This window comes from Felis catus, chromosome C1 (assembly GCF_018350175.1).
Source record: "Felis catus isolate Fca126 chromosome C1, F.catus_Fca126_mat1.0, whole genome shotgun sequence".
Taxonomy (NCBI): domain Eukaryota; kingdom Metazoa; phylum Chordata; class Mammalia; order Carnivora; family Felidae; genus Felis; species Felis catus.
In genome coordinates, this window is record NC_058375.1 from 27,879,388 (window position 1) to 27,892,105 (window position 12,718).

At 45.6% G+C, this 12,718-nt stretch overlaps 1 protein-coding gene and 1 long non-coding RNA gene across 4 annotated transcripts in view; one reads left to right on the forward strand and one right to left on the reverse strand.

Annotated features, from left to right (window-relative positions):
- Positions 1–11,937, forward strand: part of THRAP3 (thyroid hormone receptor associated protein 3) — a 77,093-nt gene extending 65,156 nt beyond the window's left edge. For all 3 annotated transcript variants that reach the window (XM_003989860.6, XM_045035553.1, XM_045035552.1), the window contains exons 6-12: positions 384–556; positions 1,309–1,420; positions 2,455–2,539; positions 4,508–4,695; positions 7,510–7,705; positions 8,129–8,272; positions 10,342–11,937. In XM_003989860.6, coding sequence (XP_003989909.1) covers positions 384–556; positions 1,309–1,420; positions 2,455–2,539; positions 4,508–4,695; positions 7,510–7,705; positions 8,129–8,272; positions 10,342–10,563 — 1,120 coding nt within the window. In that variant the 3' untranslated portion in view covers positions 10,564–11,937. The remainder of the gene's footprint in view (positions 1–383; positions 557–1,308; positions 1,421–2,454; positions 2,540–4,507; positions 4,696–7,509; positions 7,706–8,128; positions 8,273–10,341) is intronic.
- Positions 3,678–7,568, reverse strand: LOC123379563. The gene is made up of 3 exons (XR_006584159.1): positions 7,438–7,568; positions 7,013–7,094; positions 3,678–4,924 (listed from the first exon to the last, which is right to left on the reverse strand). It is a non-coding gene; the product is annotated as an uncharacterized LOC123379563 (long non-coding RNA).
- Positions 11,938–12,718: the final 781 nt, after the last annotated feature.

A 12,718-nucleotide genomic window follows, 5' to 3' on the forward strand; every position in this document is an offset into this window, starting at 1 on the left:
AGGCACCTCCCACATCACTGTGTCACTTCACTGAGTGGCCCTGGCTGGGCAAGCTAGTTGATCTTTTAAATACTTTTCAATTTGTTGTGTGTGTTAAAACCAGCAGCGACTCCAAAAACAGAGTTACTGATGTTCAGTACTTTACCCTGACCATTTGTTCCTGTCAAAGACTCTCAGTGAAAAAAGGGAAGAGAGATTTTGGATGCCCTTTTCCCTAGTTATGGTCCATTGAAATTACTTTGAACTTGGGTAGGAAGCAAAAAGGAACTTTGTGGGTAAATTTAAAACTACTGAGGAAAAAAAAGCATTGTATTTTTAGGGTTTGAGTGTTTTGACTTCCTGTATATCTTGTTACACGGGGCCTTCCTATGTTTCTTTTTCAGACCCAGTGGCTTATTGGCTCAGGAACGCAAGCTCTGTCGGGATCTAGTCCATAGCAACAAAAAGGAACAGGAATTTCGTTCCATTTTCCAGCACATACAGTCAGCTCAGTCTCAGCGGAGCCCCTCTGAACTGTTTGCCCAGCATATAGTGACCATTGTTCACCATGTTAAAGGTGAGTGCAGACCCCAGCCTGCTTGAGCCTCCCTTTCTGCATGCTTAGCTTCCTCTGCTATAAGCAGAAGGATGAGTGGGTGACTAAGGGAGCCTTTTGGGGCCCTTTATCTCATCAAAAGGGCCTTTGAAGCTAGGGACTGGCTTGAAGGAAATTCCTTCCGAGGAGGAGTTTCCATTTTGTAATTACAGACTTGAACATTTCGAAATTACAGTAACCTGTGCTCGTGAGAATAGGTAAAATACTTCACGTAAGGTTTAAAATGCTGGCAGAAGGAAGTATGAAAGGTGGCTTTGCCAGCACCTCTGTCTTTTCCTTTCTAGCAGATGAAAGCCTGTAGAGATCTCTCAGAGACTTTGTGGTGTGAATTTCTTCCCCACATTATTCTACCATTTCCTGGGCAGATTGAGGTGGGCAGGTTGGGAATGGCTGAGAGAAGTGATACAGAAGCTAGGTTGGGCCAGTTACAGGTTCTACCTGAAATCTAAACTCCAGTGGGAGTTGGTGCTGTGATTCACAGAGAAGTGAGCTCTCGGTTTCCTTGTATCCACGTCCTAAGACAAGGGACTTATATAGTGGAAACCCATTGGCCAACATTGGATTGTGTCTGAACCAGCCGTTTTTCCTTCCTCTTTTCAGCGTGTTTGTTACGTGTATTTGACGACTTGAGTCACATCTCTGGCTACAGGTTCATGCAGAAGAGTTGAATATTCTGCCTTTGGTAGCATAACGTGTTCTTTGAATTCCCACAGAGCATCACTTTGGGTCCTCAGGAATGACATTGCATGAGCGCTTTACTAAATACCTAAAGAGAGGAACTGAGCAGGAGGCGGCTAAAAACAAGAAAAGCCCAGAGATACACAGGTGAGGACTTCAGCCTTACACTGGAGGTGGCCATAAAAGATTGCTCATCAGATAATAAACTCCTCTTGTTTTTATCAACGTTAGGTGCGTTAGCAGCAGGGTTTAGGGTAAACACTCTCCAGACTCTAGGGTAGCAGTGGGCGTTTGTTGTTTGAGTGGAAAGGGCATGCCTTAATGACTATGGTTGCTCCCTTTGGGCCTGAGGAAGACCGGCCTTTTGATATAGATGAATCCTTGTATTGTTGGGAGCTGACAAATAGTAACCTGTGACCACTGTGAACTTTCTATAGGCAGAGTAAATGCTAAGTTTCTGTAAGCAACCCCTGTGTTCCATATATCTACTTCTTTTGGAAGAATGTGCAGTGGGTGGGAGAGCTTGCAGAATTGTGTCAAAGGGTTTAAAAGCCCAGCACTTTTAGAGTATCACATTCAATTGTGGCAGTATATTCAGCAGTTACGGGCTTTGTCTAGAAACAAACTTGGCTGTATCTTTAATTTCTTAATAGTCCGCTCTTGAGACTGTTGCGGTAGGTAGGAGAATGCTGTTTCTACAACAGTCTTCGGGTTTTAGGGTCTTTGGGGTGTGTGTACGTGCCAGGCCGTTGTTTTCTCATCTAGACCGAATCTCATAGGTAAATAATGGGCTATTATATTCTTATTCCCAAGATGAAAACTGCTCTTTGAGGTTAGCAGGGCATGGATAGTCTTGATGTGAATTTGAGATAAAAGGTGTGGGTGTAGGTGAGTCTTTCTTCCTGGCTGTAACAGTATTGGGAAGGAATGAGAAGTTTCTTCAGTTTGAGTTTGAGAGGTTGGTGCGTATGTTGTGTGTACGTGCCTGTGTGCTCACAGACACACCTATGGGAGAGTATAAACATGTAAGCAAAGAATGTAAATAATGTATGTGTCTAAGTTAGGAAACATAATGAAAAAGAATGCCTATGATTCTGTTGCCCAATTTATGAACTAAAATGTTACCACTACTGTATTCATACTGTGGGATATTAAACCTTTTTTCTGTTTTCAATTTTTAGGAGGATAGACATTTCTCCCAGTACATTCAGAAAACATGGTTTGGCTCATGACGAAATGAAAAGCCCACGGGAACCTGGCTACAAGGTGAACTGTTGCTTTGATCGTAATTCCAACAAAATGAGTGCGTTGGGCATGAACTTGACAGAAATGTGTTTGTTTAAATTACTCTCTACTTAAGTTTGTGTTTTTCTTTTAAGGATGGGCATAATTCTAAAAATGAACTACAAAGGGTTAATTTTTATTAAATGTATCAACAACCTTTGTGAAGTGGTTAGAATATGGTAAATGACCCCAAAGTCTATTGAGGTGAGCTTGAGAAAAAAAAGAGAGGAGTTTTGGAACAAGTGCCCATGATGAGAGAAGAAACTTTTTGTGATATTTTTCTGCTTGTAAGTATTATCAAATCAACTATATTACATGCACTATTTCCAACCATGATTTCAAAAAGACATGCATGTCAGAGGAGAGTGAAATATTCATATCTTAACATGGTAGACTGTTTTAAACAGCTAGTCCAGTTTTTTTTTTCTAACATTGTACCATATTTATCATCTGTCGGTTACTGTTACTTTAAAAGCTAAACATTATTTTGATAGCCCAGCTACATTTGCAATGATGTGCACGCAAACATAGTTATTAAGAAGTTAAAGCTTGTATGCAGTCTTTTTACTGTGAAATAATAGGTTTGGGTTTTTTTTTTAAGTCTTAGTGTTTATTGACCTTCATTCACATATGCAGTTAAAATTTAAAATTAAAGATTTCCATTGCTGCTGAAACCTTTTCTAAAGATATTAATCTTCAAGTCTTCTGGACAGAATTGTCTTGGTAGTTGAATGTGATGAGAAGCACTCTGGCACAGTGTCTTCTCTCCCACCCCCTTTTCTTTTAGTCCATTTGTCGCCTCCCCCACCCCCTGGTACTCCCCCAGCTCGGCACTAACCATGTGAAATGCAAGGCTTTGAAACAGCAGAAGAGAGCTGGTCCTCAAGGCCTCGCAGAGCTGACCCCATAGAGGTGCTGGGGGTGCACGGCCTCAGGGAGCAGCATCTGCCTTTGTTTTGTTGTTTTGTTCTGTTTTTGTCTTTGGAGGGTGCAGAGGCCCCATTCCCTCTCAAAACCAACATGATAAAAATAAACCTTAAACTTATTTCGGCAAAAAGCTTAGTAGTTTGTGTAAGTGCAATGTTAATACAGAGTCAGCTGCCCATTCCTTCCTCTTTTAGGGAAGTTTTACTTCCCATGAGGCAAATCCTGGTGCTTCATGATCCTGAATCCACCTTGCCCTCTGCTCTGAGCGTCCCAAGAGCTGTTGAAAGCCTTTGCCCTGGTTTGGGACGCACAGTGCTACTGCTGTCCATCTGCGGTGCATGTGCCCTGAGGCTTCGACTTCCTAGGAAGTCAGCAAAAACGGGGTTTTGCTTTCTTTTTCTGCTGCTGCTTTTTTCTTTTTTAAAACAAATTTCGACCTGGTATTGTCACTTCATGAATTTTCCATTATGGTTTTTGATGTTCCCTCTCTAAAGCTGTTTCTCATTGTAACTAAGCATTTTGGAAGGTTGCTGAAGTGTCCCATGCTCTGTTGCTGGGCTGCATGCTCAGAGCCAGTTCCAAGGAAAGCATAAACCCATGGTGGCTGCCACAGCATAGGTAGGAAAGGACAACACGACACAGGCATTTCCGCTCTTGGTGGTGACTATAGGCCTGAGCCAGCCTAACCAGCCACCCTCTAAAGCGGAATTTGGCCTTCTCAGCTTGTAGGCTAGCCAGAGTCATTACTGGGCCATAGAGGAAGCAAACAAGGCGAAATCGATGTTCAGCATTTTCGGAAGGTAGACATCATTATTTCAGAGAACTGGTTTGGGTTCTGTGAGGGACCCTCAGGAAGGGACTTCTGTGGGACGTCCTGTATCCCTCCCAAGCTTGGGTGCAGTGCCTCACACTCCCAGTGCTTCCTCTGTACCACTCCATTGGAGTGGAAACCACAGTTTGTGGGGTGGTTGAGTTGGCAGCCCTGAATCCCAAAAACCTTCATTTTGATTTCTCTCTTGGCAGACTGAGGGAAAATACAAAGATGATCCTGTTGATCTCCGCCTTGATATTGAACGTCGTAAAAAACATAAGGAGAGAGATCTTAAACGAGGTAAATCAAGAGAATCAGTGGATTCCCGAGACTCAAGCCACTCGAGGGAAAGATCAGCTGAGAAAACAGAGAAAACTCACAAAGGATCAAAGAAGCAGAAGTACGTAAGCCCCTGTTCCCTCATTGAGACTTCTGAGTGGGGTCTCTTGTCTGCTCCTCTGGGCTCTATACCAGAGTTTCATTTAGGGTTAGGGATGATAGCAGTTTGTTCTTTGATATCCTGTAACTGTCAAGTAAGGTCCCTGGCTTGAAAACAACTTCTGCATCAAAGTAGCGGTATGATCCTTGTCCAGAGAAGGCCTCCTGGGAGATGGGTGTTCAGTTTGGCTCTAGGGATGGAGTGGAAAATCATTTGGGAATTCCTTTTGGGTTATTTTAGACATTTTCTTTGATACATTCTTTTTCATCACAAATTTTAATGGGGAGGTTATGTTTTAGAAATGGCTCAAAGTTGTTGGCTCATAGTAACACTTTTGTCAAAGACATAGGGTGAAACTAAATATAGGACAAGGTTGTTGATTTTTTTTTGTTTGTTTAAGAACATTACCTCCCCCCCCCCCCCCCCAATTAATGTTTCTTTATTTTGAGAGAGAGAGACAGACAGAATCCCAAGCAGGCTCAATGCTGTCAGCACAGAGCATGATGAGGGGGTTCTTGGGGCTCTGTCTCACGAAGCATGAAATCATGACCTGAGCCAAAATCAAGAATTGAATACTTGACTGAGCCACCCAGGCGCCCCAAGATTGTTGATCTTAAATGCCCTTTAAGATCTAGTTTGACAGACACTTCCAAGTAAGGTGTTCCAAATATTCTTTAAACAAAGGTAGCGTTGTTGAACTTCATAGGGCAGCATTCATGCCAAGGTACTGTCATTTCTGTTTACATCTGTGAAAGTTCCATGACTTTTCAATCATGTCTCATTAAACGTAGAATTGAAGCCCCACACATTCCCATATGAAGCAACACCACTTTTGCTGTTTCTGAACTTTGGCCAGCAGGCGTTTTCATTATCCATTTTCTGATAACAATCCTTTGAGATAAGTCGCACGGTTGGTATGGTACCCGCTTTGCCCATTTGAAAGATAAGCTGAGCTTATAATGATTTTTCTGAAATGACATATTATCAGCTGACATCAAAACTCAGATCTTCTGTTCCACTTTTTCTTCCTTCCACGGTGTTACTTGTGCATCAGGAGCCCTGGTACTTGCCAGGGCTGCCCCCTGATAAAGGGACCTGATAATCCTCAACAGGGAGTGGACCTCAGCACTGCTTCTGGTGGAAAGGAGGCAAAACCCCTCAAACATTTCAGGGTTCGGTTTGGATTATTGATCCTGATTCCTTTCCCTGGAACACGTACCTCTTCCTCTGACTTGCTGTGTGATGTTGAAACCCTAGTGTTTTGTGATTGGCGCAAGAAGAAAGATGTTTAATCTCGTTAAATATCACTCTTCAGGGGCTCCTGGGTGACTCAGTCGGTTGGGCATCCGACTTCGGCTCAGGTCGTGATCTCACAGTCCGTGAGTTCGAGCCCAGTGTTGGGCTCTGTGCTGACGGCTCGGAGCCTGGAGCCTGCTTCAGATTCTGTGTCTCCCTCTCTCTCTGCCCCTCCCCTCTCATGCTCTGTCTCTCTCTGTCTCAAAAATAAATTAAAAAAAAAAAATTAAAAGAAATTAAAAAAAAAAAATATATATATATATATCACATCACTCTTCAGTTTACAAAAACGGTTTCTCGAATGACTGAAGAACAACTTAACCCAAGATCACACAAGTAATAAAAGTGATGCTGGGACTCCAGTCTGAGGCCTTTTGGGATCTTGTTTTTAAAACCTCTTAGAAAAATACTGTGATGATAACTTAGATTTCCCCTATTTATGAGTAAATGCTAGAAAGAGGCACTAGGATTTAAATATTTAAGTTCTTGAGCTTCTCAAATGTCGAATGTAGTGGGAGGGGGAGCAGGGTGCTTTGTTTGCGAAATGGAGGAGGACATGGGAAGGGAGGATAGCAGTAGGTTATTGGCGCTTGGCTGGCCTTTACCTCTAAGTGTCCTCTACTCCTGGGAGCCTGGCCTTTCTGCCATCTTAAAGGCAGCCAGTAACCCCCACTAGCACATGGCAGGGCTGGCACCGACTTCTCCATAGACGGTGACTCATTGTAGTAAGCTAATTTGCCCTGGTCTGTAATTTCTCTCAGATGAAGGGAAGGGAGGGAAGTAACTCTGGGAAGAGTTTTGCCGGATCCTGTGCTTTAATAACTCAACCTGTTTGAGCTCAGTGAGAGGTGGTATGTGGGATAGTGGTATAATTAGAGCTAGGTTTGAACCCCAGTTCTGCTCAGCTCTGTCACCCTGAATCTCTTGTCTATAAAGTGGGAGAAATAATACTGAATAATCACAGCCGCCATTCACTACTCACCTGCTATGTCATTGTGAAGTGTTGAAGCATATTGTTTGTTCAGTCTCTAGAACAGGCCTAAATTAGGCCAGTAGTATTCTTCCTATGAGAAATAAAAGTAATGTAAAGCACTAAACACATGGTAATATATTAAGCCTCTGTCCCAGTCCCAGATACATCATGGCTTGCAATGCAGTGTTCTCTCCTCTGCCTTTCTAGTTCATGCAAATGTATTATACGGGGCCATGGGCTGTGTTCTGTTCCTTCTCTGTGTATGTCCCATGTTCATCACAGGCTGACACATAGACCTGTCACTGAACATGACCCACAGAACTGAGAGGAGGCCTCCTAGGTACCCTGGGTGGGTGAGTTGGGTGTTTTGAGGTTACTCAGTGTCTTCAGTGTTTTCATCACAGATATGTTCCTGATTGCCCTGTGCTTCTTACCAGTGAGTCCCCAGCCAAGGGCTGTACCCTGGAGCTTGGTGATTTAAATCCCTGGCTCTTCTGTTTTCGTAGGAAGCACCGGAGAGCGCGAGACCGGTCCAGGTCATCCTCCTCTTCCTCCCAGTCATCCCACTCCTACAAAGCGGAAGAATACACTGAAGAGACGGAGGAGAGGGAAGAGAGCACCACAGGCTTTGACAAGTCCAGACTGGGGACCAAAGACTTCGTGGGTCCAAGTGAAAGAGGAGGCAGAGCTCGAGGGACCTTTGTAAGATCCTGCCCCCTCTCCCTTTCTCTGAGCCCCTGTTCCTCCCAATTGTTTATCCAAATACTAGTTTTATTGTCCTTGATACAAGGAATTCAGTCTATAGATCCCAGAATCTGTGGTTCCCCTCTTCCTTAAGCTTTTTCTTTTTACTTATATTTCTTACCTAGAAAGCCTCTTGGGGCTTCTGACCTCATTATTTCCCCTTCTTACCTTGAGTCCCTGCTGTGTCTGTAGGGAGGGCCTTGTGCCATGCGGTCCTCTCTGTATGGGCTCCAGACTTGAGCTAGAGACCATTTGACCAGCAGATTGACCAGAGGACTGCTGTCTGTTCTGCACTAGAACAGGATTTGAACAGAAGGCAGGGAGTTGTTTTTCTCCATTCCTGACAGAGTCCTTTGTTCCTTTTCCCTACTTATGCCACAGCAATTTCGAGCCAGAGGGAGAGGCTGGGGCAGAGGCAACTACTCTGGTAACAACAACAATAACAGCAACAACGATTTTCAAAAGAGAACCCGGGAGGAGGAGTGGGACCCTGAGTACACACCCAAAAGCAAGAAGTATTACTTGGTAGGTGTCTGGGATAAGCGGGAAGGGCCGGAGCAGTGCCTTGGGCACACACAGTAGCTGATACCAAGGCTTTAATTGATCTGTCCAGAACTGTGATTAAATACGTGTGCAGACATATTGCACTGGGGGGGTGGGGGGGATTTGTACTTGAGGGACAGCACAGTGCCGGCAAAGATGAGTGTTCTCTTGAGAGCTGGTCCTGGCCTCAGAAGTGTTTTATCGTCTAAGAGGTTTATGGATTCCAGGATAAACAAGAAGGCTTGCTCTGGCCTTTTTAGTCTGTGAGCTTTTTTTTTTTTTTTTAAGTTTATTTATTTATTTTGAGAGAGAGCGTACAGGGAAGGGGCAGAGAGAGAAAGAATCACAAGCAGGCTCCGCACTGCCAGCACAGAGCCCGACACGGAGCTCAAACTCACAAACTGTGAGATCATGACCTGAGCCAAAGTTCAGAGTCAGACGCTTAACCACCTGAGCCACCCAGGTGCCTCATAGGTCTGTGAGTTTTTTAATTGCTAACCCAACCTCAGCCTCCCTCCAGCCTTTATTCAGGGATGGAGTCATAACCCTCTCCCAAGTCTGCAGTTCCACTCTCACTCCCTCGTGCAAGATAGATAGAAAAGACAGCACAGGGTCTCTGTGAGGGAGGGGAATCTGTCTCCAGAATGAAATGACACTGGGCTCCTCCCATCTCAGCTTCTGGTCACTCCGAAGTAGCAGGCATTTCCCAGGCTCTCCCTGTCTCCCTCATATTGGGGCTCTTCTAGGCTGGATTACCTTGCCAATGAGTAAGTTCTCTCCGCCTTGCTATATATCACTAGCAGGCCTAGGTCCCAGCACGTGACTCTGAGTGTTGTAACCAAAGTAAACTTGAAGCCAAGGCTTCATCACCCACAAGAAGGGCTGGTGTTGGTGTGTATTGTCAGTTGCACAGTTAGGAAACAGGTTTTGTAGATGGTTGTGTACAGCCAACTTCACTTTTCTGGGGCTGCTAGGAGCTGAGTTGAGACTCCTAGAGGACCCTTGGACCCTCCAGGGAGGAGTTGGTGTGGTCTAGGATCAGTGCTGGAGTGGCCCTGCTATAGGAGAAGGATTAAAGTCCATCTAGAGCCCTTCTCCCTGTCTCCCATCTGCCTTCTGAAGGAGCATTGCTGGCTTCATGCATTTAGGCTGTTGAACAGGCAGCCCTGGTAAGAAGCAGCTGGCCCTTAGCTGAGTTGACCCCTGGAGCCTGAGGTCCTGCTTGTGATGGTTTAGAGTTTTTGAAGCCATGCGGCTCATGAGGGAACACCAACTTCTAGTTTTCAAAATGCTTTCTCATTCTTTCATTGGAGCCTCCTTCTCTCAGGAGATCATCAGAACAGGATTGAGATGCAGGCTGTGTTTTTTTTCTGCTCAGCCACACTGCCTCTTTGCATGAAATTAAAGGGGGGATAGAAGATGGGAGGCTGGGTTCTGGTCCTGCCTTTGCCACTTACAGGTCTGACACTGTGACCAAGTCATTTGCCTTTGTTCTCACTTCCTGTTCCAGGCTGGTTGGGGTGGGGGGGTTGGGGCGGGCGGGAAAAGCTGACATCCTAGCGAGGTATTGTCACTTCCTCTGGTAGCTGCCTGATGTCCCACATCAGACACAGTTTCATGTTTTGGTGTGATTGGCTTTCTCAGACCTGTCCTTTGAGAGATGGTGTATTAAATAACATGGAGTCACCTAAAGTTGCTAAGCCTTTTTCCTTCCTCTTTTGCATGGTGGAGGGTGATAATGATAGGAGAGTAGAAGTGAGGATTAAATGAGGTCATGGGTGTGAAGGTCTTTCAGTGCTCAGTGAGGGTTTTATCATCATTATTATAATGCCCCCAAGCCACTGCCTTAGAATTCCTAAGGCACACAACAGGAAGATCGGCTTGGATCTGAATCAGTAGCATTTTTGGACTAGGGCACAGGGATGAGGACACAAAAGGAACAAACGGTGGGGTGGGGCAAAAGGTTGGTTTGAGAGTCACATTTGGATGAGAAGAGGGCTCTGGCCATGATTGTTCGCTCCAGTACTGATGGCAGTTTTCCTTCCTCTCAGCATGATGACCGTGAAGGCGAAGGCAGTGACAAGTGGGTGAGCCGGGGTCGGGGCCGAGGAGCCTTCCCCCGGGGTCGAGGCCGGTTCATGTTCCGGAAATCCAGCACCAGCCCCAAATGGGCCCATGACAAGTTCAGTGGGGAGGAAGGGGAGATTGAAGACGACGAGAGTGGGACAGAGAACCGAGAAGAGAAGGACAATTTACAGCCCACAACTGAGTAGGGGCCACTCTGATGGGAGCCCCTGCCCAGGGGAGAGAGGGCGCTGGGAAGATGGCTGGTGAGGAGCGAAACAGAGAAGCCTCAAGATTGCGAAAATCCCACCCCCTCACCCCCCAGCCACGCAGAATCCTATATCACCGCCGAAAGCATCCCTGGCGCCAAGTCCCACTGGACAGGCAGCCGGCTGAGGGGCCTGGGGGTTGGGCCCAGCTCTGGAGCAGAACACAACACATTGGGCTTTAGCTGTGTTTCTCATTTGTTGTTGGTGTGCGGGGTGGGGGCTGGGGTAGGGAGGGGAGAGTGATACCTGGATTTTGGTTTGTTCCCTATTAGAAACCAACAGTTTTGTTCTTAATTTCATTTGGAGCTAAGAGGACTAATTTGATTTTCAATCTCTTCTCCCTTATCCTGATTTTAAAAGCCCTTCTTCTTCCTTTTTTTTTTTTTTTTTTTTTTTTTAGGCATATGTAGTAACCATAGCAGAAAGATTTAATTTGGGCAACTTTGATTCTTCAAAGAGAAAACAAAGCATGTGAATAAACTTTGAAGTGTTCACCTCAGTTTGGGACCAAACTGCTTGGATCTTTGTAAAAATTGGTTTTGTATGTCGAGGAGGAGTTCAAGGCCTTTCTGACCACCTTGTGTTCCCCTTTTCTGCACAGCCATGTATCCGATGGTGTGCTGCTAACCATACCCCATGTCCCCCCCACACCCCAATATTTTCTGATTTCTTCTGGGCTGGGCATCCCATTCTCCACCAGCAGCTCCAGTATCCCAAACTTTGTAGTCCTGCTGATCCTCTCAGCAACAGGGGTGGAAACTGGACGGCAGTTTCTGGTCTGTTTTCTAAGAAACTTCTGAATTCTATTATCTTTACAAATATAAGATGAGAAAATAATTTTTTCAATATTTTTTATTAATCTTTTTATAAAATGAAAAGAAACTCCTATGATCGATTAAGGAAGGTGGTTATGGCTGGGTGGTTTGTGGGGGTTTGTTTTTTCTTTTCCTTTTTTTTTTTTTTTTTTTTTTTTTAACCTTAAGCTTTAAGTTGAAACATTCTTGGATGTTTGGGGGGAAAACATCCTCTTAAAATGGGTCCTTGTGCTTGCCTTCTGGGGAGGCGGTCCTGAGCAGGTGAATCATATGGCATTTATGCATATGTTATATGCGGACTGCACCCACCTCTTCCCCCCACCCCCAACCTTTGCCTCTTGGGTTGTTGTGCTTCTTTCCCCTTACTTTGCTACATTTCTATAGTTAAGTTGGTTTTACTTGAATGATTCATGTTTAGGGGGAAAAAATGAAAACACCCTTCAAATTTGTTTCAACTCCTCCTGCAAATAAATAAATAAATGAAGAAGGCAGATGTAAATGGACTCTGGTCATTGTCACCCTTAGTGGGGGGGGGGGGGGGGAGGGTACCTGCCACAGCAGCTTCAGGGCAGCTGAAAGACAAATGTCTGTGAGGGCTGGGCCCAGACTGTTGCTCAGTCTCTTCATCAGCTCCGTGCCCAGTTGTTCTGGGAGGAGACTGCCACCCTTTGCTGGCTCGTAACTCGTCACCCCAGTGGTTTTGCATCATCCTGTAACTTGGACACCCCAAGAGAACTAGGTTTTTTCCCTGTGTTATGGGCAAGGACTTTGGCTTCCAAAGTGGTGGGGTAAAGGTCACGGGTCGTGGACAACAGGTTCAGCCTTCCGTGTTCACCACTGAGCAGAAAGATTACTTGAAAGCCCAGCCTGGATGGGATGGGCACCAGATGGACCCTAAACTTCAGCCCTGACTAGCTCAGCTTGGCTCTGAGCAGGAGCCACGGAAGCTCTTCAAGTTCCTTTTTTTCTCGCCCTTTTCCCAAGGAGAATCTGGGAGGTGTTTTATGAAACCAAAGAAGCCAGGTGGCAGGAAGCTGGGGTCTCTGCCCTCCTCCTTTGACCTGGGGTGGGGCTGTGGGAGTAACGTGCCTTCCAGGGACAGCAGAGATTTGGAGTACACTAGGAATAGCTTTGTGTGCGCTAGACAGCCACCTCCTCCACCCAGGGCCTGCCTCAGAGCAGTTGCAGCCTGCTGGGGGCCCCACCCTGGTATGCGCCTCTCCCGCCTCTTCCCCGGCTGCTCAAAGCTTGCCAGCGGGGAGAAGATAGGCCAGGGAAGG